The sequence below is a fragment of the Geotrypetes seraphini genome, chromosome 16 (genome assembly GCF_902459505.1).
Source record: "Geotrypetes seraphini chromosome 16, aGeoSer1.1, whole genome shotgun sequence".
Lineage (NCBI taxonomy): Eukaryota > Metazoa > Chordata > Amphibia > Gymnophiona > Dermophiidae > Geotrypetes > Geotrypetes seraphini.
This window is the reverse complement of record NC_047099.1, coordinates 26,539,716-26,563,289: the sequence shown is the minus strand read 5'-3', so window position 1 is coordinate 26,563,289 and position 23,574 is coordinate 26,539,716. Positions and strand designations below refer to the sequence as shown.

Sequence of the window (23,574 nt, the reverse complement as noted above, 5' to 3'; positions counted from 1 at the left end):
TCTCAAGTGACCCGTGACGCTTCTTTCAAGGAACGTATAATGTATAACTCGTTTCCTGCTACCTTTTTAGGAATAAATATACTGAAGGGGTAACAAAATCAACAGATAAAGTGTTGCTGTTGAGTGATTAAATAAAGTTAGTTACATACAAAAAAGTCACTACATGAAAGATATTCATGAATAATTTTCTCAAAAAGCAATTCAACAAGTGTCAATTCTTAACTTGTAGAACTCTGCTCAGAGACATGAAGGCAATGTGCTCCGCCTCACCACCCAATCATTGCAGTGTTCAAAATTTTTTTACTCCAGTGTGAGATATTTCTCCTTAACTGCTATGTTGCTAGCTACAACGGCTATGCTTAGCTTCTTATGCAAATCTAAAGTTGAAAGGCAAATTACTCAAACTTAGCTTTGAAATAGTAGCAGGTTCCGACGTGCCACGTTTCGGTCCTTCGTCAGGGAACCGACAAACAAACACAGTTAAACTGGAGGTGAAAGCTCATGTGAAAAACAGTTAGCTTGTATTGTCCAAGCGTGGTTTCTTCTTAAAGTACAAATCTATATCTTTCATGTAGTGACTTTTTTGTATATAACCTTTGTAGGAATGGCTGCTTTTAAATTTTAATTCTATGTAGGGGTTTTTGTGATTTAGCCCTTTGTGTTTAAGTTGCTGTTCCGATGCTTTAAAATGCTTTCTTGCGTTCTATTCATTTAAGACTTCTCTTAGCCACTTGAAGCTGTAACTGAAAACGCATCATTTCATATTCGAGCTCCCCTCAGAATGATTTGGGATACGTTGGGTATCTTTACAGCAGCCGTCTATTGTCCTTTACCGTCTTATTTTAGTCGTTTCAGCCGAGGGAATGTGGGAGTGTGCGGCACGGTGGTTGGAGCATCAAATCTCCCTCTGATGTCATTTCCTAGGTGTGGGACCCGGAAGTGATGTCAGAGGGAGAGCCAATGCTGGTGCGAGCAGCAGATTGGAGTTGCTACTCGTATCGGCAAAGACCTAGAGGTATGGGGGAAAGGGGGGGAAGTGAAGGAGCATGCACAGCAGGGGAAGAGGGGTGCCGGCACCCCCATAAAGATGGTGCCACTGCGTTAAGCTGGTTCTCAAATGTGAGAGCAGTGTTGAGAATAATTCCTAGGTATTTAAAACAGGGAACCAACCTCCAGTAAAGGCGCATTTTTGTACCTTGAACTGACAAGATAAGAGACTTGGATGCATTCAAAAATTAATTAATTTATGGGTTTCTATCCGTTTTGATATCTTAATTCTGTTTGGAGTACTGATAAGGTCCAAAGAGGTGGGTGGCGTTACCTCTTTCTCCCCCCGCTTGTCCACGGAGAAAGCGATATTGCTTACCTGCTTTTTGAGGACAACAGAGGCTCAAAGCTACACTGTCTTACCCTCCCTCCTTTCTTGGTATGTATCCGACAGTGTTAAAGAGTTTGAAGCCTTTAAATTTTCTTCTAACTCATTTTCTGGCTCCACTGGAACTCCATAAGCTGTATCCGAAGGTGGGACAACAGCTGCCCTGTGAAAACTGAGCGATCGGTAAAATTTGTTTATTTGCTTAAAGGTTCTACGGTACCTAATCGGGAGAGAGCATACGATAATATCAACTCCCCTGATAGTTTGGATATCTCTAGATTTCTTGAATCATCACAAGAACCTACTGTCAGTATCGCTTCAGACAGAAGAACGAACGTTAGCCTTAAAGGTGTATTTTCCAAAGAAAAGTTTATTATTTTGAGGTGAGAATATCATGATGGTCCCTGACCTATCCAGTTAAGATGAAGGGCTTTGGGGGTTTTTTGCATCTAAAGTCTAAGGTTTTAGCTGTGGGAGATTCTCTTTTTCCTGAAATTTCCTTGTAAGTGTCCGGTAATGCATGTAAATTATCCTTATATTTTTCTAGACTCCATCCTGTTGGAAAAAATGAAGGCTTCGCATATTTATGTAATGTGTACTTTAAAAATTGTAACTGGATGCGGGTGATAATTAGGGTTAGATAAGGGTTTTTCTCCAAGCCTGCAATGTCACTTCAACTGATTGGTCGGTTATCTTCTATGTAGGAATTTTTTATAGCCCTTTGGGTCCTCTGTGATGTTAATTTCCATATCTTCATGTACTTGACTCCTGTACGCATATTACTGTTTTCGTGGAGAGAGTGCTAGCGTAGCTGTAGCTGAAGTATTTTCAGGCCAGCGGCAGTGTGGGAACACATGAGGAGTCCTATCGCCCGCTTGTGTGACATTGATTCATTGTGGGATATAGACCTATATCGATGTATGAAAAGGGAAATGAGTGGGAAACATTGCATTAAATTAAATGAAAGGCAAACGGGAATATCTGATGTCTGGCTATTGTCTGAGTCTCTAGAGGATGTGATAAACAGGAGCACGCTACAGGGGTTCAAAGAAGCTTTGGATAGGTACTTGGAAGACAAAGGGATTGAGGGGTACAGATAAGAGTAAAGGTAGATTATAGGGATGGGATTAGAGGTAAGTTACAAAATTAATCAGGGACCACTGTTCAGGCACAAGGCCTGATGGGCCGCTGCCGCGGTAGCGGACCGTTGGGCAGGATGGACCTCTGGTCTGACTCAGCGGGGGCAACTTCTTATGTTCTTGAGCAATTAGTCCTAGGAACAGATCTCACGAGCATCGTTTAAAGAAAAACGTTTTGAGACTAGATTTAAAGTTCTTGAGATCAGTTTCCTATTTCGAGGACAAAAGGAAGGAATTTCATAGCATGGGTGCAACTACGGAGTAGATCGTAGAAAAACTGGCGAACAGGAGAGACCGTTAGAAGATATTGTTGGGAAGAACGAAGTGATCGCAGATTTAACAACGATAATGAGTCGGAGCAAGGCGCTCGGACGCCCCGACTTAAATCGCGATTCGTTCTCTGTGAATCTCATAGCGGCTCAGCAGGACGACAACCTCAATAGCGAAATGCACCGTGCGCTCATTCCAAAGCGCGTGCAGTTGTAAGCTCCCCTCTCTACTCAGACCTGCGTTCCGCCCAGATGGCATCGTCAGTTGTGATTTGCTGGGGGAAAAAAAAGTATAAATCAAAACCCTAACGTTACTCCTTCTGAAGACGTCATCCAGGCGAAACTCAGGTCTGGGTAGAGAGAGGAGCTTACAACTGAACGCGTTTTGTAACGAGCACACGGTGCGTTTCGCTATTGAGGTTGTCGTCCTGCTGGGCCGCTTTGAGGTTCACAGAGCACGAATCGCGATCTAAGGGCTAGATTCACTAACCTCCTTTCTGTGTCCGGTCCGTGCCCGTTTGCCTGCAGGCCGACAAATTCACTAAAGGCCTGAATGCAAATGGGAGAGATCATTGGCACACCCCCCACCGACCGCATGGATCGCTGGAGAGCAATCCTTGAGCATGCGCAGACCATCTTCCTAGACTATAGATGGTCTGTGCATGCGCTGGTGGTCCTTCATGCCCGTTTTTTTAATTTTTTTAAACTATTTTTTAAACTTTGCTAGCCTGTGCTTTTAATCTGCTTTAAACCTATGGGTTAAAACCATGGGCTTGCACTGCGAGTTGGGACTGAGCAGGGCTGGCGAGTCAGGGCAGAGAGCAAAGAGCAAGAGAATCGGTGCAGAGAGCTGAGAACAGGGCAGCCAGAGCAGAAGAATCGGGGCAGAGAGCAGGGTTTTAGCGCAAGCAACAGGTCCTCACCAGTCGCTAGTTTTTTGATTGGCCAGCCAGTTGGTAAGTTTAGAGAATCGCGTCCTTCCTGCTTTGCATGTTGATTCCCCTCATTTGCATGCACAGATCGGGATCGGATCGGAGGAGAGGTTAGTGAATCGGTTCGGAGGGAAGTTGGGTCGCAAAGGGCTCGCAAACCGATCGGTACACGATCGGTTTGCTTACTGAATCTAGCCCTAAGTCAGGGCGTCTGAGCGCCTTGCTCCAACTCATTATTGTTGTTAAATCTGAAATCGGGGGACGGTGGAGTGTGGTGATGGTCCTTGAGTTGACTTCTTTTTCAGCTCACCTGCAGGAGATTTGGGTTCTGAACACTTCACAAACGAGACAAATGCATCATTTGAGCCCGGGATGCATTCTGTGTGCTAATAATATAACAGTGCAATAAAGCAATATAAATTGAAATTTAGGACCGTGCAAAAATAATAATCACAGGAGCAGTTTGGTGATTAAATAACACACTTTCAAAAATGTGAAGGTCCATACAGGTCCCAACCCCCTCAAAGCAGATGGAAACAATTCCCAAGCACTTAGCTGAATTATATAGAGCAGGGGTGTCCAAAAGGTCGATCATGATCAACCAGTAGCTCACAAAGGCAACACGAGTCGATCGCGGAGCCCATCCCGGGCTCCGCGATAGACTCGCGTTGCCTTTGCATTCTCCCTGTTCCCTGATGCTGTAACAGGCCAGACTATAGAAGCACCGGGCACACCAGCCTTACCCCCGACGTCAATTCTGACATCGGAGAGGAAGTTCCAGGCTAGCCAATCGCTGTCTGGCTGGCCCGGAACTTCCTCTCCGACGTCAGAATTGATGTCGGGGGAAGGCTGCTGGCCTGTTACAGCGTCGGGGAACAGAGAGAACTCGGTGGCAACAGTGGCTTGGAGAGAAAGAAAGGACAGACAGAAAGACAGGAACAGAAAGACAGATAGGGAGACAGAGAAAGAAAGAAAGGGGAGGGGACAGGAAGAGAGGAAGAAAAAGTTGGGGGAGGGAATGTGTCGGGTGGCAGGGGGCAGGCAGGGAGGAAGAAAAAGTTGGACAGTCAGAAGAAGAAAATGCAACCAGAGACTCATGAATTCACCAGACAACAAAGGTAGGAAAAATGTTTTTATTTTCAATTTGGTGATCAAAATGTGTCCGTTTTCAGAATTTATATCTGCTGTCTATATTTTGCACAATGGCCCCCTTTTAATAAACCGCAGTAGCGGATTTTAGCGCAGGGAGCCTATGAGCGTCGAGAGCAGCGCCGGGCATTCAGCGCAGCTCCCTGCGCTAAAAACTGCTATTGTGCTATTTCTGTATAGTTGTTACTCAGGTGACATTGCATATTTTAAAATCATCTGCCTTGATCTCTTTGATAAAAACCCAAATATAAATGATAATTAACATTTTCTCTGCGTACAGTGTGTTTTGTGTTTTTTAAAATATTATTGTCGGTAGATCGTTTTGACTTGGTCATTTTAAAAGTAGCTCGCAAGCCAAAAAAGTGTGGGCACCCTTGACGTAGAAGCTTGTGGTTAACTGAGGGTGCTTGTAATAATCAAAAACCTCGTAACATTTCCTGGTGGAGGCAACACTCACCTGTAATTGAGAGCTGAGCCTCCTGGCTATACCTGGTATTAGCAATGTTGGTTGCCACACAGCGATACATGCCCTTGTCTGTACGTTGAACACCTGTGATCTGAAGTATCCCTGCCGGGAGCAGAGTTAAACTGGAAAACAGGAGAAAAAGAGTAAGATTCAATAACATCCTGTGACTGGAGAAGTCCCTCACCCACCGTCAGGGAGAAGCTCCTCATTTCAGGGCGGTGTGGGTCGGGTGCGTTGCAATAATGTCCCCGGAGAGCCTTCCGCTCCGAGCGTCGCAGTCGCTGTGCGACACAGATAAGTCTGGTGGGAGGGGATCCCCAGTCCGTACCATCTCGCCCAAACATTTGTGGGCGTCTAAGAGAGAAGTGTGTCATTACAAACTGAAGGTAGACTGATTGAAAAGTTCTGCTTCATAGCCCGTCCTGAAACCCAAAATATTATTTAAACAGCCAGTTGTGCCAAATGCAGTCATTTCAAGAAGTCAAATTAGTTTAATCTGGCATATTGTGTTATTGGTAAACTGCCCGTCCCTTGGCCTCCCAGGCAATGAGGAAGGTAAAGATCTTTCCTACTAATTTTCATTCCCCAAGTTCTATCAGACCAGTCAAATGAGTTTTGTACCCTTATCAGCAGATGAAAAGCACAAACACACTTGTGTATTCTGCTCTATATAAGGTATGATTCTGTTATTCAGAGGAAATAGCCACCAAGAACATTTCCTTCAGAATAAAAGCCTTCAAAGAAAGAAACATTGAAACATGACGGCAGATAAAGGCCAAACGGCCCATCTAGTCTGCCCATCTGCAGTAACCGTTATCTCCTCCTCTCCCTATTGGCTAAGGTTCTTAACATTTGCATCTCCTCTTCCTATAGGCTAAGGCTCTGTGCACCTGCATTGTGAGGTCATAGAGCTGCCCATCCGCAGTAACCGTTATCTCTTCCTCTCTCCGAGAGATCCCATGTGCCTATCCCAGGCCCTCTTGAATTCAGACACGGTCTCTGTCTCCACCACCTCTTCTGGGAGACTGTTCCATGCATCTATCACCCTTTCTGTAAAAAGGTATTTCCTTAGATTACTCCAGAGCCTATCACCTTGAAATTGTTTTGTATTCTGTTACCATAACATGATTTTTTTGGATGGTAGTTTGGAGCCTTTCTATGCTAAACTAAAACTTAAGTTTATAGACTGTATCTTTTCTCTATACCAATAGAGCTCAACACGGTTTACAGTACAATTAATAGGGGAAAAAAAAGAAGAAAAGAAAGAGATTTTACAATTTTAAAAATAACAAAATTTTCAAACATTTACAAAATATTTGGAGAGCCCCCAAATCTTGCAACCGTAAAGGAAAGTTGATGGCCTTCTAGCCACACAGGCAGCAAAACTAGACCACCAACTCTCCAATCTACTAATCGCGACCCCAGACTACAAAACTTTCAGGAAAGAAATAAAAACCCTGCTATTCAAGAAATCCATGAAGACTAACTAACACCGTATAAAACATTTCAATCCTCTGAAGCAACCCACTCTACTCTGTAACACCTCTAGACATGTCCAGAAATCCTCTTCTGTAATCCGCCTTGAACTGCAAGGTAATGGCGGAATAAAAATCACTAATGTAATGTAATTCCATAAATCAGTTATTTTGAAGACTAAAGATTTCCCCAATTTGCCATTAAAAATATTTACCGATATAAGGAAAATAGTAACGATGACAGTACTGAACCCTTTAGCGCTCTACAAAAGATTGCACAAGGAGATGAGAGAGATTTGAATGGCTGGAGACCCTAAATGAGCATTCACAAACAAGAAAGGTAAACTACTTCAGCTGTGGACCTTTCAGACCAGTCTCGGCAAAGTGGGAAAGCAGAAGAAAGTTATCCGCTGTGTTGAAGGCTCAGGAGAGATCTCGAGAAACAATGAGCGCTACGTGACCTGTGTCCATAAAACTGTGGAGTTCGCTCAGTAAAGCTGTGATTGTTGTTTCTGTGCTGTGGCCAGAGCAAAAACCCAATGGTCACGGATGAAGAATTTTCCACAAAATCACAGAATTGATATTTTTCTATCTTCTCTGTCAGCTTTGAAAAAAAATTAAGTTAGACACTAGACCAGACATGGGCAACTCCAGTCCTCGAAGGTCGGAATCCAATCAGGTTTTCAGGATTTCCCCAATGAATACGCATTGAAAGCAGTGCTTGCAAATAGATCTCATGCATATTCATTAGGGAAATCCTGAAAACCCGATTGGATTTCGGCCCTCAAGGACCAGAGTTGCCCATGGCTGCACTAGACAGTAGTGTGTTATTGAGATAAATGTGGGGGAAGCCACTGCTTGCCTTGGGATTGGTAGCATGAAATGCTATCACTATTTGGGTATGTGGACTGGATTGGCCACCATTAAGACGGGCTACTGGGCTTGATGGACCATTGGGCTGACCCGGTATGGCTGCTCTTATGTGAGCCAAGTCTAGGACGATCGAGCCATTATGACATCGCCGATGAGGTTGGCTCTTAGGCTGTGGTGCAATGAGGTATTATGACATCACAGTCTGAGCTCTGGAACGTTGCTGCTAGTTTGGTTTCTGCAGGTACTTGTGACTTGGTTTGGCCGCTGTGGAAACAGGAAACTGGGCTAGATGGAGCACTGGTCTGACCCCCGTATGGAAGGTACAGAAATGTCCAGACTGCGTTTCTTCATAACTGGTCTAGCTATTGGAGTCTGAGGAGTAGCCTAATGGTTAGTGCAGTGAGCTGAGATCCCGGGCTCCTTGTGACCCTGGGCAAATTGCTTAACCCTCCATTGCCCGAGGTATAAGAAACACCTTAGATTGTGAGCCCACTAGGGACAGATTGTTCACCCTCTCCAAGGTAGGGCGAACGAGAGGGCACTCTCTGAAGTTAAAAGGGGATAGATTCCGTACAAAGCTAAGGAAGTTCTTCTTCGCCCAGAGAGTGGTAGAAAACTGGAACGCTCTTCCGGAGGCTGTTATAGGGGGAAACACCCTTCAGGGATTCAAGACAGTTAGACAAGCTCCTGCTGAACCAGAACGTACGCCGGTAAGGCTAGACTCAGTTAGGGCGCTGGTCTTTGACCTAAGGGCCAACGCGTGAGCGGACTGCTGGGCACGATGGACCGCTGGTCTGACCCAGCAGCGGCAGTTCTTATGTTCTTATAATATGTACAGTGCTGAGTATCTCTAGGAACGCTATAGAAATGATAAGTAGTTGCAGTAAAGTCTGCTTTATTAGCTTTGGAACTTGCCCGGTAGAGGGCCTAAGGTATGTAACACCTTATAAGCTCAGAGGACTGACTCATATAAAAAAAAAGATGAAAACTCAGAGGCATTTCAACAGCAGCTAATATGAACAATAGATGAAGATCATGGAAAACAGACCCCATTTCGCTCTTGCCTGATATTAACCGAGTGGCAGCATGATGTGTTAGCTGTCAAAGGTGGAAAATCACCCCTGGAAGTCCAAGATAATCAAAATAAGACGGGCACAGTGCTTGAGAAATACCCCACAGACATGATACTCTTTGTGAATGGGTGGTCAAGCCACGGCAAAATAACCCTAAGTGTCTAATCTTTTGATTTAGCCAAATGTTACACCCATCCCAGCTACCAAGTTTATTTGTCATTTCATATACCAACCTTCAACGTTTATCTGGTCAGTTTACAATGCTAAAAATTTAGGTAATAAAAAGCGAAAATTTAAACATAAGAACATAAGAAGTTGCCTCCGCTGGGTCAGACCCGAGGTCCATCGTGTCCAGCGGTCCACACCCGCGGCGGCCCATCAGGCCTATGACCTGTAATGTGATCCTTCTCTAATCCCTTTTATCCTTCTATCCATACTCTGTCTAAAACCTATCTCTACCTCTATCTGTATCCTTCAATCCCCCTATCGTTCAGGAATTTATCCAATCCTTCTTTGAACCCCCCGTAGTGTACTCTGTCCTAAAATGGCCGGAATGGAAACAAGACTATGACAGAGACATTGACACAAATAGATACGAGGGGTGTTTGGGGAGGGGAAAACCAGTGAGGAAAGGGAGGTCGCTTCATCGAAGCAGTTCTCATGGCTAGTATGATGAGAGTACGGCACCTCTTAACCGACCTTAAAAGAAAGACACGAAAGAACATTCGCAGCAGCGTAAAACCGAAAACCTACATTCATTATCTATTACAAAGAGACACCAGGCAAATGTGAAGAAGAATGAAAGATAATATCAAGCATTACAATATGAGACACCAGTCCGAAACATTATTGCATATCTTCCGCTGCTGAACCTGAACTATAAAGAAGAGGAGAACTAACTTGGAAGTACCCCAACTAGACCAACTTATCTTAGCCTTTCGAAAAGGACTGTGAGTGAATTACTATATTAAAAGCAGCTGAGAGTTTAAAAAAAACCAAAACAAAAACAGCAAAAGAAAAGTTCCCACCCGTGCCGCCTTGGACTGGCTTCTGGAGCGCCTGAGTTCATAATCTTTTGGCAATTCCTTCTTTCCTAAAAGTAGTGGTCTTCTAATACATTGTCTCACAAACATGATAAAGGAGGAACAGAGAATAGAGAACTCTTTCACTTAAATGACCAATATATGGCAGAATGAAACTTTTTCACGTGACCCAATTTCACGGATACTAGCTTTGGCATCTCAGTTGTTTAAATCTTGATTTTGGTTCCTTGAAAAAGATAATCGAAACATGGTCCATGTCGGGACTTGCTGAAAATCTTACAAAGCTAAGTGAAATCACTTTTTGTTGGCCATTTGAACATTCAGATTTTAACTTTTGAATAGCACTTGAATTCACAGTTTTACCACTTCATAGACAGTGATTGGGCGGTGGGTTCGACTATAGGAGCCTCGGCTCTTGGTCGAATTTCACAATTCTGAGTGTATGAAAAGCAATATAAATTGCCTAATTTATCATGTTTGTGAGACAATTTATTAGAAGACCACTACTTTTAGTAGTCTTGTAACACAATACCATATTAACCTAATTCAACTCCCTAATTTGTTAATTTACTGTAACAAGCTTCCCTACCCCCTCTTGTTTTTGACTAATTCCTTCTTTCCGTCACATATTTTTTGGCAACATACCAGGGCTCTTTGTTCACTACTGGTGGCCCTACTTTGCAGAATGCCCTTCCGTTCCACCTACATATGATTATCCTCTCGCCAGCAATTCCAAAAGTCCCTTAAAACCCAACTCTTCCAACTAGCTTTTCATGTGGGGCACTCCCTCCCCCCTCAGTCTTGGAACCGTGCAGTTACAGGTGCCTTAGACTGATGAACGAAACCTCTTTTGTGATATGGCCCATGGATCCTCTCCCTCCTGTCTGTACTCGCTAAATGACTAGCTATCCAACTGAACCCAGGAGTATATCCCAGAGGTTTTCCACCTCAACTGCATGGGATTCCCACTTACCATCTGCTGGAGATGGAAAAAACTGAAGAGAAATTGGCTGCATCGTGTTCTATACAGGACAGAGCTCATGAGTGCTTGTTCTCTCGCCATCTGAACTGGTCTGATTAGGAACTATCGACATGTGTGTAAAGTTACCCTGGCTTACCGGTAATCATCTGTCTGAAGTGTGGTGCGGTTGCACTCCCAAGTGATCGTAGCCTCTGGAACTCCATGGATAAGACACTGAAAGCGGGCAACCCCACCCTCTTCGACCACCATCGATTCTGGGTGCAGGTGAAATTTGGGCAATGCTGCAAGAAAGAGGAACGACAAAGTTAGGTTGATTAAAACTAGACCGGCAACCTTCCAATGTGCTCCTACCTAGAGTTCTCTTGACACTTGCAACCCTTACGTAGTGTGCATATGTTGTGTTTTGTTCTAGAAATTAGTACTAAAACTTAATCCAAGTGCTCTGACACCTGCAGCCCCTTCATATGTTCATGCTGGTCTCAGATACTACTACTATTTATTATTTCTATAGCAATGAAAGATGTACGCAGCGCTGTACATTTTAACATACAATAGACAGTCCCTGCTCAGAAGAGCTTACAATAATAATAATAATAATAACTTTATTCTTCTATACCGCCGCAATCTTGCGACTTCTAGGCGGTTTACAATCAAGAGTGCTGGACATTCAGCGAAATACAATAAGTAGATATTCAGAGGACATACAGAGATCAGAGACCTCAGGAGGCAATAGTATAGAAATACAATTTGCTGAGCGAAAATGTAATATGTACATTTTAGTAGGTAATTTCCGACAGGACCTGTTGGGGATAAATAGCAACGTAAAGTTACGATAAGATGAAGATAACAGATTATATTTATAACAGTGCTGTAAGTTCAGGTGGAATAGGGAGGGGGGAGGGAGAGGGAGAGCGGGTCAATTGTTTAGGTATTTCTGGAACAGGTATGTTTGTAGGCGTTTCCTGAATTCCCCGTATGTAGTGGGCGAAAGCAGTTGGTCTAGGTCTTTGCCCCATAGGACTGCTTGGTGAGAGAGAAGGTGTTCGTGGTGTTTTTTCATTTTGCAGCCTCTAACTGGAGGGGAAATGAGTTTTGGGGGTGTGTTTCTCTTGAGTTTGTTATTAGAAAATGCGAAAAGGTCCGTTATGTACTTGGGGGTCAGGCCGTATAGTACTTTGAAGCAGAGGCAGGCAAATTTAAACCTTACTCGGGCTTCCGTTGGTAGCCAGTGCAGCTGCCGATAGTAGGGTGTCACGTGGTCGAATTTCTTAAGTCCGAAGATAAGTCTGACCACAGCATTTTGCATTATTTGGAGACGTCTCATATTCTTTTGTGAGATTGCTAGATAGGTGATGTTGCAGTAGTCAAGCTGACTCAGTATGAGGGATTGCACTAGGATTCTGAATGTTGACGTATCGAAGTATGATTTAATGGTTCTGAGTTTCCAGAGAGTAAGGAAACCTTTTCTGAATAGGGAATCCACTTGTTCCTTCATTGTTAGGCATTGGTCTAGAATAACACCTAGTATTTTCATGGTGGGCTGAATAGGGTAGTTGAGTTTATTGATGTATAGTGGGGTTTTATTGTCAAGCGGGTGAGGGGAGGCAACGAAGAATTTTGTTTTTTTCTGGGTTGAGCTTGAGCTTGAAATCTGTCATCCATTGTTCCATCTCATTTATGGCATCGGATGCCTTGGGAATGGTTTCCGAGATGGAGTTGGCGAATGAGATGATGATCGTAAAGTCATCTACGTAGCTGAATAGTTTTATTCCTAGTTGGGTTAGTTTCACACCTAATGAGGACATGTAGATATTGAAAAGCAGTGGGGAAAGCGGTGACCCTTGTGGCACCCTGGATGAGTTGCTCCAGGTGTAGGTGTCGGAGTGTTCGTTGTTAAAGTGTACCTGGTAAGAACGGGATGTGAGGAAGCCACGAAACCAGTTTAGTACCTCAGCTCTGATACCAATGGCGTCTAAGCATTGCATCATTTTCTCATGGTCTACCAAGTCGAATGCAGAGCTCATGTCGAATTGCATGATCAGGGCGTTGAGGCCCTTACTAAATAATAGGCGCAGATAGTCTAGGATGGCAGCGATTACTGTCTCCGTACTGAATAGGGTTCTAAAGCCGGATTGAGTTTCATGCAGGAGAGAGAATTGATTAAGGTAGTCCATTAGACAGGACATTTCAGGGTTGGGGAGATTATAGTGGGTCTAGGTATCTAACAGCAGTGAGGGGGAGTTAAGAGTTGAAGGCAGTATCAAAAAAGTAGGCCTTTAGCTTAGATTTGAACACTGCCAGGGACGGAGCACGACATATAGATTCAGGAAACCTGTTCCAGGCGTACAGCGCTGCAAGAAAGAAGGGAGTTGGCAGTGGAAGATACAGATAAGAGGGGCTTGCCTGAAGAGCGGAGATCACCGGGGGGGGGGGGCATAGGAGGAGATGAGTGAGGAGAGATAGGGGGGGGGGGCTTCAGAGCAAGTGTTTGTTTTAAATCTATTTTTCTCTTTACGCCTCCTCAGCATTAGTTAACTTGCTAGAGCCACTATCAGCATGGGAAGACCTTGGAATGGAAACTAAATTAACAGATTTAGATTTCACCTTTGCCAGCCTGATCCAGACAAATGGGACATAACCTGTATGTAAACCACTTTGAATGTGGTCGCAAAATTACAAAAAGGCGGTATACAAATCCCAATCCCTTGCCCTTATTTGCGGTTTTTACCTTGCTGGCTCCACCCCCCCCCCCTTTCCCCCCGAATGGCATCATTCTGGAGTGCCGGGAAAAAGTTTGGTGCTTTTTTTTTTTCTACAGCGCTTGCTTCAGTGTGGTAAACCGCAGCGTGCAGAGAGAAAATGTCAGCACTTCAGCGTGGTCTGGCAAACAGCAGTTTTATTCACGGTATTCCACAATACCATGAATATGATAGAAAAAAGTTATTCATGGTTTTTTGGGCATTCCTGGGCCGGCTTTGCCTCTAAACCCCGCAAATACGGAAGGAGAAGTGTATTCTCATAGAGGCCTATCCAGTGCCTCCAGCCCTCCTTGGCCTGTACTTTCCAGTACTCCTGGTCTTCCCTTTATTGCCAGCCTCGACTGCTTTTAATTTACTCAGCCAGTGGCCAATTCAGGTCACTTAAGCAAAAGCTGATTTCTCAAATCCATCTTGGCAGAACTATGAAGAACTACCAAGGTCTGGATAATTGTCACACACGACTAAAAAGTATATTACAAAAAAAATAAAATAAAATAATCAATGAGAAAAAATTACCACAAATTTTAAAGTTTTATTTTATTTTTCTTTCCAGCTTATGATTTATCTTTAATCTTATCTATTGTTTTGCCTTTTGTCTTTGTTTTGTTCTATTTCTATCATTTAAATTTCTCCAGAATTCTACTGTTCAACGGCTCCCCCTTCTGCTTCTATTCCTTTCTCTCCTCTCTTCTACCTTCCAAAGTATTTAGATCAATGCTGTCTTGTTAAAATGTTTATTTTATTTTTATTTTTCCTCTAACTCTACTTTTCACTTCTCTATTAACCTCCAGGTACTTTAGTTAGATTGTGAGCCTTCGGGACAGTAAGGGAATTTTTCAAGTACCTTTCTTATTTCTAATCTTAATGTATATTTTCTGTAAACCGCTTAGAACCTAACGGATGTAGCGGTATATAAGAAATAAATTACATTACATTACATTACATTACAAATGGGAATATGATAGTCAGTCTTATATATTATGGGGCAAAAATCTGGAACATTGGTAAAGGACAAAATCTGCGAACACATAGAAAACAATGGACAACTGAAGGTGAGCCAGCATGGCTTCTGCAAGGGAAGGTCGTGCCTCACGAACTTGCTGTACTTCTTCGAGGGAATAAACAGCCAGATGGATAAGGGGGAATCCATAGACATCATTTACCTTGACTTCCAAAAGGCCTTCGACAAGGTACCTCACGAATGGCTACTAAAAAAGCTGTGGAACCACGGGGTGCAAGGGGATATCTACCGATGGATCAAACACTGGTTGGCAGGCAGGAAACAGAGGGTTGGAGTAAAGGGCCAATACTCGGACTGGCAATGGGTCACGAGCGGAGTTCCACAGGGGTCGGTGCTGGGACCTCTATTGTTCAATATATTTATTGACGATCTGGAGACGGGGACAAAATGTGAGGTTATCAAATTTGCTGATGACACCAAACTCTGCAGCAGGGTTAGGAACACGGAAGACTGTGAAAACCTGCAAAGGGACCTAATGAGACTGGAAGACTGGGCAAATAAGTGGCAAATGAGCTTTAACGTAGAGAAATGCAAAGTCATGCATATAGGGAAAAAGAACCCGATGTTCAGCTACAAAATGGGGGGAACACGGCTAGGGGTGAGTAACCTTGAAAGGGATCTGGGGGTGATGGTCGACACATCACTGAAATCATCGGCGCAGTGTGCGACAGCCTCAAAGAAAGCAAACAGAATGCTGGGCATCATCAAAAAGGGTATCACAACCAGGACGAATGAAGTCATCATGCCGCTGTATCGCGCAATGGTGCGCCCGCACCTGGAGTACTGTGTTCAATACTGGTCGCCGTACCTCAAAAAGGACATGGCGGTACTCGAGGGAGTGCAGAGGAGGGCGACTAAACTGATAAAAGGTATGGAAAATTTCTCATACGCTGACAGGTTAAAAAAGCTGGGGCTGTTCTCTCTGGAGAAGAGGAGACTTAGAGGGGACATGATAGAAACCTTCAAAATCCTGAAGGGCATAGAGAAAGTGGATAAGGACAGATTCTTCAAACTGTGGGGAGCCACAAGCACTAGGGGTCACTCGGAGAATTTGAAAAGGGACAGGTTCAGAACAAATGCTAGGAAGTTCTTTTTTACCTAGAGGGTGGTGGACACATGGAACAAGCTTCCGGAGGAGGTGATAAGCCAGAACTCTGTACAGGATTTCAAGAAAAGGTTTGGATAGGTTCCTGGAGGAAAAGGGGATAGAGGGGTACAGATAGAACTTGAGGTAGGTTATAGAAGTGGTCAGAAACCACTTCACAGGTCGCGGACCTGATGGGCCGCCGCGGGAGCGGACCGCTGGGCAGGATGGACCTCTGTTCTGACCCAGTGGAGGCAACTTCTTATGTTCTTAATTACTTATGCTCGCTAATACTGACGGGGAATTTAGGAAACACCTAAAAACATCTGTTCCTGAACTGCTTCGGCAAATGATTTGTACAATCTTTCCCACTTAACTGATCCCTAAAACCACGATTCACTAGTACTAACTTGTCAATTCCACTCAGTTTGTACTATTTTCAATCATTGCAAACCACATAGAACTTCACGGTTCTGCGGTATCTAAATTATTATTATTATTATAAGGACTTTCTCCCCCTCCCCACCGCATAAGAACACGCATAATCCAGTCGATCATGGGAAAATGCTGTTCTAGAGAGTGACTGCGACCACAAAAAGAGCACGCCCACCTAAGCGGGGTCTGCAAAGCCTACAGGGGTCCATTGTCAGTCTCGGAAGGGTTTTTGATCAGAGTGCTGTGTTTTCCCCACTCACCTAAGTCCCTTATTCTCTCTCTGGAATAGGTTTGTAAATTGTGTGAGTCGCAGGGGGTATCTGTAATTTCAGAACCAGAATTTGGATTTCATGTTTTTCTTTATTTCCATCAAAAATATATTACACTCTGCAAAGAATCCAATTAACCGAGGGGCCCGACTCATTGAACTTTGGGGACAGGTCTACGATTGTTCACACTCAGGAAGAAGAAAGGTTTATTAGGTAGAATGGAGCAGGTCTCGGCTGGGGGTCGGGGGTCGGTATAGGTGCGCACAGACTCACTAAACATGCAAGATCACTCGCACACCCGCCCAAACAGAGCACCAGGCGGAGGGGGCAGGAGGCTACTGAGAAGGGGGATGCATTCACAGGAAGACATCCTGAACATCTCTGCTTTGCCTGCTGCTGCTGCTGCCGCCTTACAGCTAGCCTCCCTCCCCAACTCGTTCTGAAGAGGGGGGAGGAGCGCCAGTCTTTCTATTGACCCTAACAGCTGGCCATTTGGGTCCTGCTCATTGAAATGTAAATGCGCCTTCCCTTTACCCAACCCCCAAGTCTCTCATTTGTTATCAGGTTCAACAGGGATAATCCAGGGGTGACAGATCCTGCATAGGTTACGTAAAGGTCAGCAGACTGGGACAGACAGCAATAATGTGGGGTCCGAGAGCAGCTGCAAGGGTGGTTCTTCCCCCACCCCCCCCGTCTCAGAGAGAGTTCTGGCCGTGACAGCTCCTAGGAGCAGCCAGCCCCAGGCGAGGGAGCGGCAAGGCCAGTCACTACGCGCTGCAGCCACGGTAGAAAACCGGTCAAAATTCTGTCTACCTTTCGAGTGTTTGTAAGCTTGTGGTACAGAATTCCCCCTTCACAAGGTCTGACTCCTGCAAGCATGAATCCCCCCCCCTCACACACACACCCCTCTGCTCGGTTTCCACCTGCCCCTATTCTTTCTAGTAGGTTTAGCCCCCAGCTTTCTCTGCCTCTTTGCTATGGTAAATGCCTCTGAGTTTTCTCTCCCGTCTCCCACTTCCCCTCTGTTTACCTGTTCTCTGCCCTCTAACAACTTGCTTCCTTTCACAGTTCTCTGTCTCCACCCCTCAGGATTCAGTGCCTTCTCTCTCCCCCTCCCCTCCCAGTTCTCTTTCCTTAACTCTCCCTGCAAGACCTCAGTTCTGTCCATCCCCAAGGTTCTCCCCTGGGCACATTATGTATGTGAACTTGTAATCCCCCTAATTGGCAGGCAGACTAGAAATTTTTTAAATAAATAAATAAAATACCCCCCTCCCCCTCCCGTGGTGTACACAGCCCTAGCTTGATACCCTATCAGCTTTCTCCCACCCCATGGCACACATTCCAGTTTTCTCCAACCACCCCTCCCCCCCCCCTTTGCTATACTCCCCTTGCCCTAAGGCACACATCACTCCCTCCCAGCTTTCTCCAGCCTCCATCTCTCTCCCCTGATTGCCACCTGATCCCAGTGAGGACAGCGACGGAGCAGAAATAGTAAACCTGGCTCCGTCCTGGGCCCGACTGTTTCTTTGCGCCAACAGGCCTCTCTGTACAGCCAGGGCAGGATTAATTCGTCGAGGGCCCCTAGGCACACAAGTACACTGGGCCCCCCTGCCCCGCCCCACCATGCGCCCAGGCGGAAACTGAAAGCTGAGTCAGAGGGAAGCGTTGGGCAAGCAGCACCGCTTGCACAATTACAGTTCCTGTTGCCTTTCTTACCTGCGCTGCTTGCTTGTCTTACTTTACGTCGATTGGGGGGGGGGGGCCGCATTGCCGATCGGGGGTGGGGGGGCCTGTGTTGCCGATCGATGCTGGAGGGGCCCATCGCCGTTTGGAAAAAACAATGTTGATGCCCTCCTTCATCGGGCTCCCCTGATCCTTTCGGGCCCTAGGCACGTGCCTACCTGGCCTATTGGTTAATCCTGCCCTGTGTACAGCTGTGCAGTGCAAATGAACAGCTGGGGCCACGGTATTAGAGGTGCAGGACACAGTTTACCTCACAATCACTGTACGTAGGGAGGGAGAGAAGGAGCAGAGCTGTCCAGCCTCAGCTTCCTGGCAGAATTCAGCCAAATTCTTCACTGCACATTGGTGCAGAATTTGCCCAGGAGTAACCTGCGGGGACTCAAAGCCCTAAATGCAGGCTCCTCTGCTAAGCAACTAGGTTTTTTTGTACACTGCCCCCTACTTTCCAACCCCTACTGCCTTGATGCACGTGAGGCCCAAATCACTCGCTGCCCCTGACGGATTGCCCTGCGCATGTGACATCGCAACCGGTTCCCGTATCCCATCAGAAAGCTCCCGGTGACATCTTGCAGGGATGCTGGAGTGGATGGAGGAAGCGGTGGCCTAATGGCTCCAGCCTCAGCACCCAGGGGTTGAGGGTTCAAGCCCAGGTTTGCTAGGTAGATTGTGAGGGGAAAATGCTTTGAGTACTGAATGTAAAACCACTTAGACAACCTCCATTGAAAGATGGTATATAAATAATTAGTGAACTTAGATCAGTGGTTCTTAACCTTGTTGGAGGTACTGAACCCCACCAGTTTCATATGCGTGTTCACCGAACCCTTCTTTATTGGAAAAATAAAATATGATTTTTACAAATTCAAAACGTAGGTATACAGTGAGGGAAAAAATAATATAAATTTTGAAAACAAAAAAGTTCTCCTATATTTAGAATAATAATAACATAATAATGAAATTTACTGCAAATCAGTGTGACTTTTGCTGTTGATTGATAGATCAAGAAACCGAGTACACGATCAGTCTTGATCAAAATCACTGAATAACTGATAGATGATTGAACGTGACCGAAGCGCTATATGAGTCGGAGGTGTGTTTTGACCTCCGCCGAACCCGCGAGACTGACTGGGTTCGGTCGAACCCAGGTTAAGAACCACTGGCTTAGATATAATTTGAAGTGCAACTTGTCCTTTGTGGTGTGAGATCCAGTATTGCCGTTCAGTCAAGGTCCCCACTGGGATCAGACAGCCAGCTATTAACATGGTGCAGGTTTCCAGTCTGGGCCAAAAAGCCAAGAGGAGACTGAGCTGACTTCACTTTTGATCTCAGGGCCGGGCTGAACTGAAAGTATGCACCACAGAGGAAACATTCAGTCTGTTCTCGTCAACCTCACAGTGACCCTCCCCCGCACTGCATGAGCCTTCATTCCCTGCCTGGATTTTCTCTCCTGGTTTCCAGGATGCACAAGCGTAACGTGTGTGTGAAGGATGGGGACTTTGAGCGTTTCTACTCACATGCTAGGAGGACTTTGGCCTTGCGGCTCACCAGAAGCCCGTAGCGGTTCTGTGCAGCGCAGTGGTATTCCCCAACATCCGTCTCGTTGCTGACGCCTCGCCGCTTGTGGAAGGTCTCAATGCGTAGGGAGCCATTGCCGAGGACAGAGGCGTGAGAGTTATTCGCCAGGGGAAAGCCATTCTTATGCCACGTGATGCCGATAGGGGGTTCTCCGTCCAGCAGACAGTTCAGCACTAGAGGCCGGTCTCTCACAGCAATGACATCCGCTGGTTCCACCACAAAAGCCAATTCCGCAGAAGAGGCTTGCCCCAGCCCTATAGGGAGTATAAAGAGAGTTAGTGAAAGCTATCTAAGAGATCCCCTCCACAAAGAGAGGGCAAGCAAGACACCTTCCCCAGCACATGAGCCCCATAGTAAAGTTGTTCATCTATACCATTAACAGGGGGCCTCCACAGAATGGAGTAGATCTCACAGATTAAACCTATAGAAGAAATACTGAACTTACACAATCCCTCGCTTATTCATTTATAACTCGTGGCTTAATTAACTCTTGAGGAGGTCCAGGTAAGAAACCTCACTTTATCAACAGAGCAAGATAAATCGGCCAAACAAGTATGCTCTCCAAGCTTAGGACTTGCTGCATGCAACTCAACTATTCCACAAGTTTGTCTGATCCTCCAAGCCCCTCCACCCCTCTCTGCCCGCTTTACTTCCTCCTTTCCCCCCCCTCTACTTCCTCCTTCCCCCTAACTTATATTGATAACTGTCCCCTCTTTGTAACTATCAACTTCTGTTTCTGCTACTGTATATGGTCTAGAACCGAAAAGGTTCATTATCCACTTTGTACTTTTCCACTACTGTATACCGTCTAGAACTGAAAAGGTATGGCGGGATATAAATAAAGCTTTATTATTAATGTAATGTAATTTATTTCTTATATACCGCTAAACTCCGTTAGGATTCTAAGCGGTTTACAGAAAAATAGACAATAGGGTGCATTAAAATTATAAGTAAAATAGGTACTTAGAAATTCCCTTACTGTCCCGAAGGCTCACAATCTAACTAAAGTACCTGGAAAAATGACAATTAGTAGAGTAATGAAGAAATAAAATAGAGAATAGATGAGAAAAAATAAGAAAATAAACATTCTAATAAAACTACAATGATCTAAAGGACTTTGAAAGGTTGAAAAAAGAGGGGAGATAAGAATAGATGCAGAGGGAGAACCGTTGAAGCAATAGAATTCTGGGGAAATTTAAATGAAATTTGAATGATAAAATAAAACAAAATAAGTGGTAAAACAATAAGTGAGATTAAAAAATATATCATAAACTAAAAAGAAGAAGTGAAAATAAAATCAAAACAGTCAAAACTGAAGTGCATTTCCCCCCGCTATTTCGCCGTATTCGTCAGGATTTGCTTAGTTGGAAAGATCAGTATTTCTCTTGGTTGGGTAGGGTGGCAGTTGTGAAAATGATGATTTTGCCGCGCCTTTTGTTTTTGTTTTTCCCCCCGCTATTTCGCCGTATTCGTCAGGATTTGCTTAGTTGGAAAGATCAGTATTTCTCTTGGTTGGGTAGGGTGGCAGTTGTGAAAATGATGATTTTGCCGCGCCTTTTGTTTTTGTTTTTCCCCCCGCTATTTCGCCGTATTCGTCAGGATTTGCTTAGTTGGAAAGATCAGTATTTCTCTTGGTTGGGTAGGGTGGCAGTTGTGAAAATGATGATTTTGCCGCGCCTTTTGTTTTTGTTTCAAGTACTGCCGCTCTGGGTGAGTAGGAACACGTTGGAGGGAGTTCAATGGCATATCTCTCACTTTATTTGGGCTGGAAGGAGACCTCGGGTGAGTAGGACGGTCTTATGTATGGGTAGGGGTGATGGCGGGTTGGGGGTCCCTAATGTGGTAAAATATTATCAGGCGGCTCAGCTGCGCACCCTTTTAGAGTGGCAGACGCAGACACCGAAACTGTGGGTGGAGATAGAGCAAAGTTTAAGTGGAGGGGTGCCTTTGTTACATCGGCCTTGGTTACCGGGCAGGGTGCGGCTGGAGGGTGGCCTGTCCTCGGTGGGAACTTCATTGAGGGTTTGGAATCAGACCCGGGGTAGTCTATTGCTGGGCAGGCGCCATTCCTGGTTTACCCCATTAAGACACAATCCAGATTTTCTACCGGGAAGGGGTGGTGGAGTGTTTGCTGATTGGGAAACTAGGGGCTTAGTGTGTGTGGGTCAATTGTGGGATCCGGTTCTGGGCCGTATTCGACCCTTTACGGAGCTCCGGGGTAGGTTTGTTTTTGGAGTGAGAGATTTGTTTCCTTACATGCAAGTGGTTCATTATATCAGGGCCTCGGGTCTTTTGAGGGATCTGAGGGGGGGTAAGACTCCCTTTGAGCTGTTGTTAGGACCGGTGCTCAGGAAGGGAGCTCTCTCTGCTATATATAGATGCCTCAATTGTCGGGGGACCCCACATTCCTACATGAGGGCTTGGGAGGGTGATTGGGGCTCTGCTATATCCTGGGACACCTGGGGGGATATCTGGTCAGAGATTTCTTCGGCGGGTATAGCGGCCTTGTTGATTGAAAATGGATACAAGGTTCTTTTTCGTTGGTATTATACCCCTCAGGTGGTGGCTCGTTGGCAGGGAGGTGCGAGTGCTCTTTGTTGGAGGGGCTGTGGGGAGGTGGGTACCTATTTTCATATGTGGTGGCAGTGTGGGCGGGTGTCTGGGTTCTGGATTGAGATTTTTTCTCGGGTGTCTCGGATCCTGGATATCCCCATTCCGGTGGATTGGCGACATGCCTTGTTGTTCTGGCATCAATTGGATTTAGCTTGGGGTGATTCTATGTTCTGTAAGCTGGCCTTTACTGCTGCTAGATTAGCTATTGCCTCCCTTTGGAATCAGGTGCTCCCTCCCACGTGGGCCATGGTGGAGCATCGTTTGCTTACTTGGCAACTTCTTTACCATTTAACAGCTCTACGTCATGGCAAACTTCATGGCTATGCTCATATTTGGCGCAGATTTCGGGCATCTGTGGGGATTAGTGGCAGGGGTGGACTGGGGCACTGAGTCGACTATGCGGCTGGACTGGGATAGCGGAGACTGGGGGGAACCTTTATTTATATCCCTATTCCATTCTTTGGTTTTTTCTCTCTGATATTAGATGCTTCTTGACCTAATTGGGTGATGTGGGAACTGTGTTTTGTCCCTGGGGGGGGTGGGGGGGAGGGGGGATTTTGACTGTATTTTGGTGGGTTTTGTAGTTTGTTATTGTTGAACGGGGGGGATGATATTTGTATTTGTTCTTGGCTACACTTTGGGTGTTTTCTTTTTTTTGGAGTGTGGTTGATTGCACTTTATTTTCTTGCTGCTGTATGCTATATAAGAACATAAGAAGTTGCCCCCGCTGAGTCAGACCAGAGGTCCATCTTGCTCAGCGGTCCGCTCCCGCGGCAGCCCATCAGGCCTAGTGCCTGAACAGTGGTCCCTGATTAATTTTGTAACTTACCTCTAATCCCATCCCTATAATCTATATAATTATATAATATATAATAATAATATGTTTATGTTATGCTTGAGGTGTATTTCAATAAAAGCTGTTATTCAAAAAAAAACAACAAAAAACTGAAGTGCAGCGTTGTACAGTCACGAAGGAGGCGGTCCCTGCGCGAATGAGCTTACAATCTAAGCAATCAGGACAGACAACGGTCAGAGGGGATAGTTAACCCTTTATTTGGCACGGTGGCTCAAAAGCAATGTGCGTTTCCTATGGCTCTTGAGGGAGAACTACAGCATCTCCAAATGCCGTTTGACCATCTGCCAATTAAAGGGTTAAACTGCTGGCTAGGATGGCGAGCAGAGCGCATTATCCGAGCAGTAATGGCTGTGCCGTTACACTTGAATCTTCAGTAACCCGTGAATAAGGGCGAAATCTTTGCAGTACCACATGACCAGATTTTAAAATGTAAAATCCGTACCCTT

The 23,574-nt window shown here is 45.2% G+C and overlaps 1 protein-coding gene across 1 annotated transcript in view; it reads right to left on the bottom strand.

Annotated features, from left to right (window-relative positions):
- Positions 1-22,624, bottom strand: part of LOC117349775 (immunoglobulin superfamily DCC subclass member 3-like) — an 81,826-nt gene extending 59,202 nt beyond the window's left edge. Inside the window, exons 1-4 of the mRNA XM_033923369.1 lie at positions 22,558-22,624; positions 19,599-19,913; positions 10,913-11,057; positions 5,322-5,452 (exon numbers count right to left, since the gene is read on the bottom strand). Of these exons, the coding sequence (XP_033779260.1) occupies positions 5,322-5,452; positions 10,913-11,057; positions 19,599-19,913; positions 22,558-22,624 (658 nt within the window). The remainder of the gene's footprint in view (positions 1-5,321; positions 5,453-10,912; positions 11,058-19,598; positions 19,914-22,557) is intronic.
- Between the last annotated feature and the right edge of the window lie 950 nt (positions 22,625-23,574).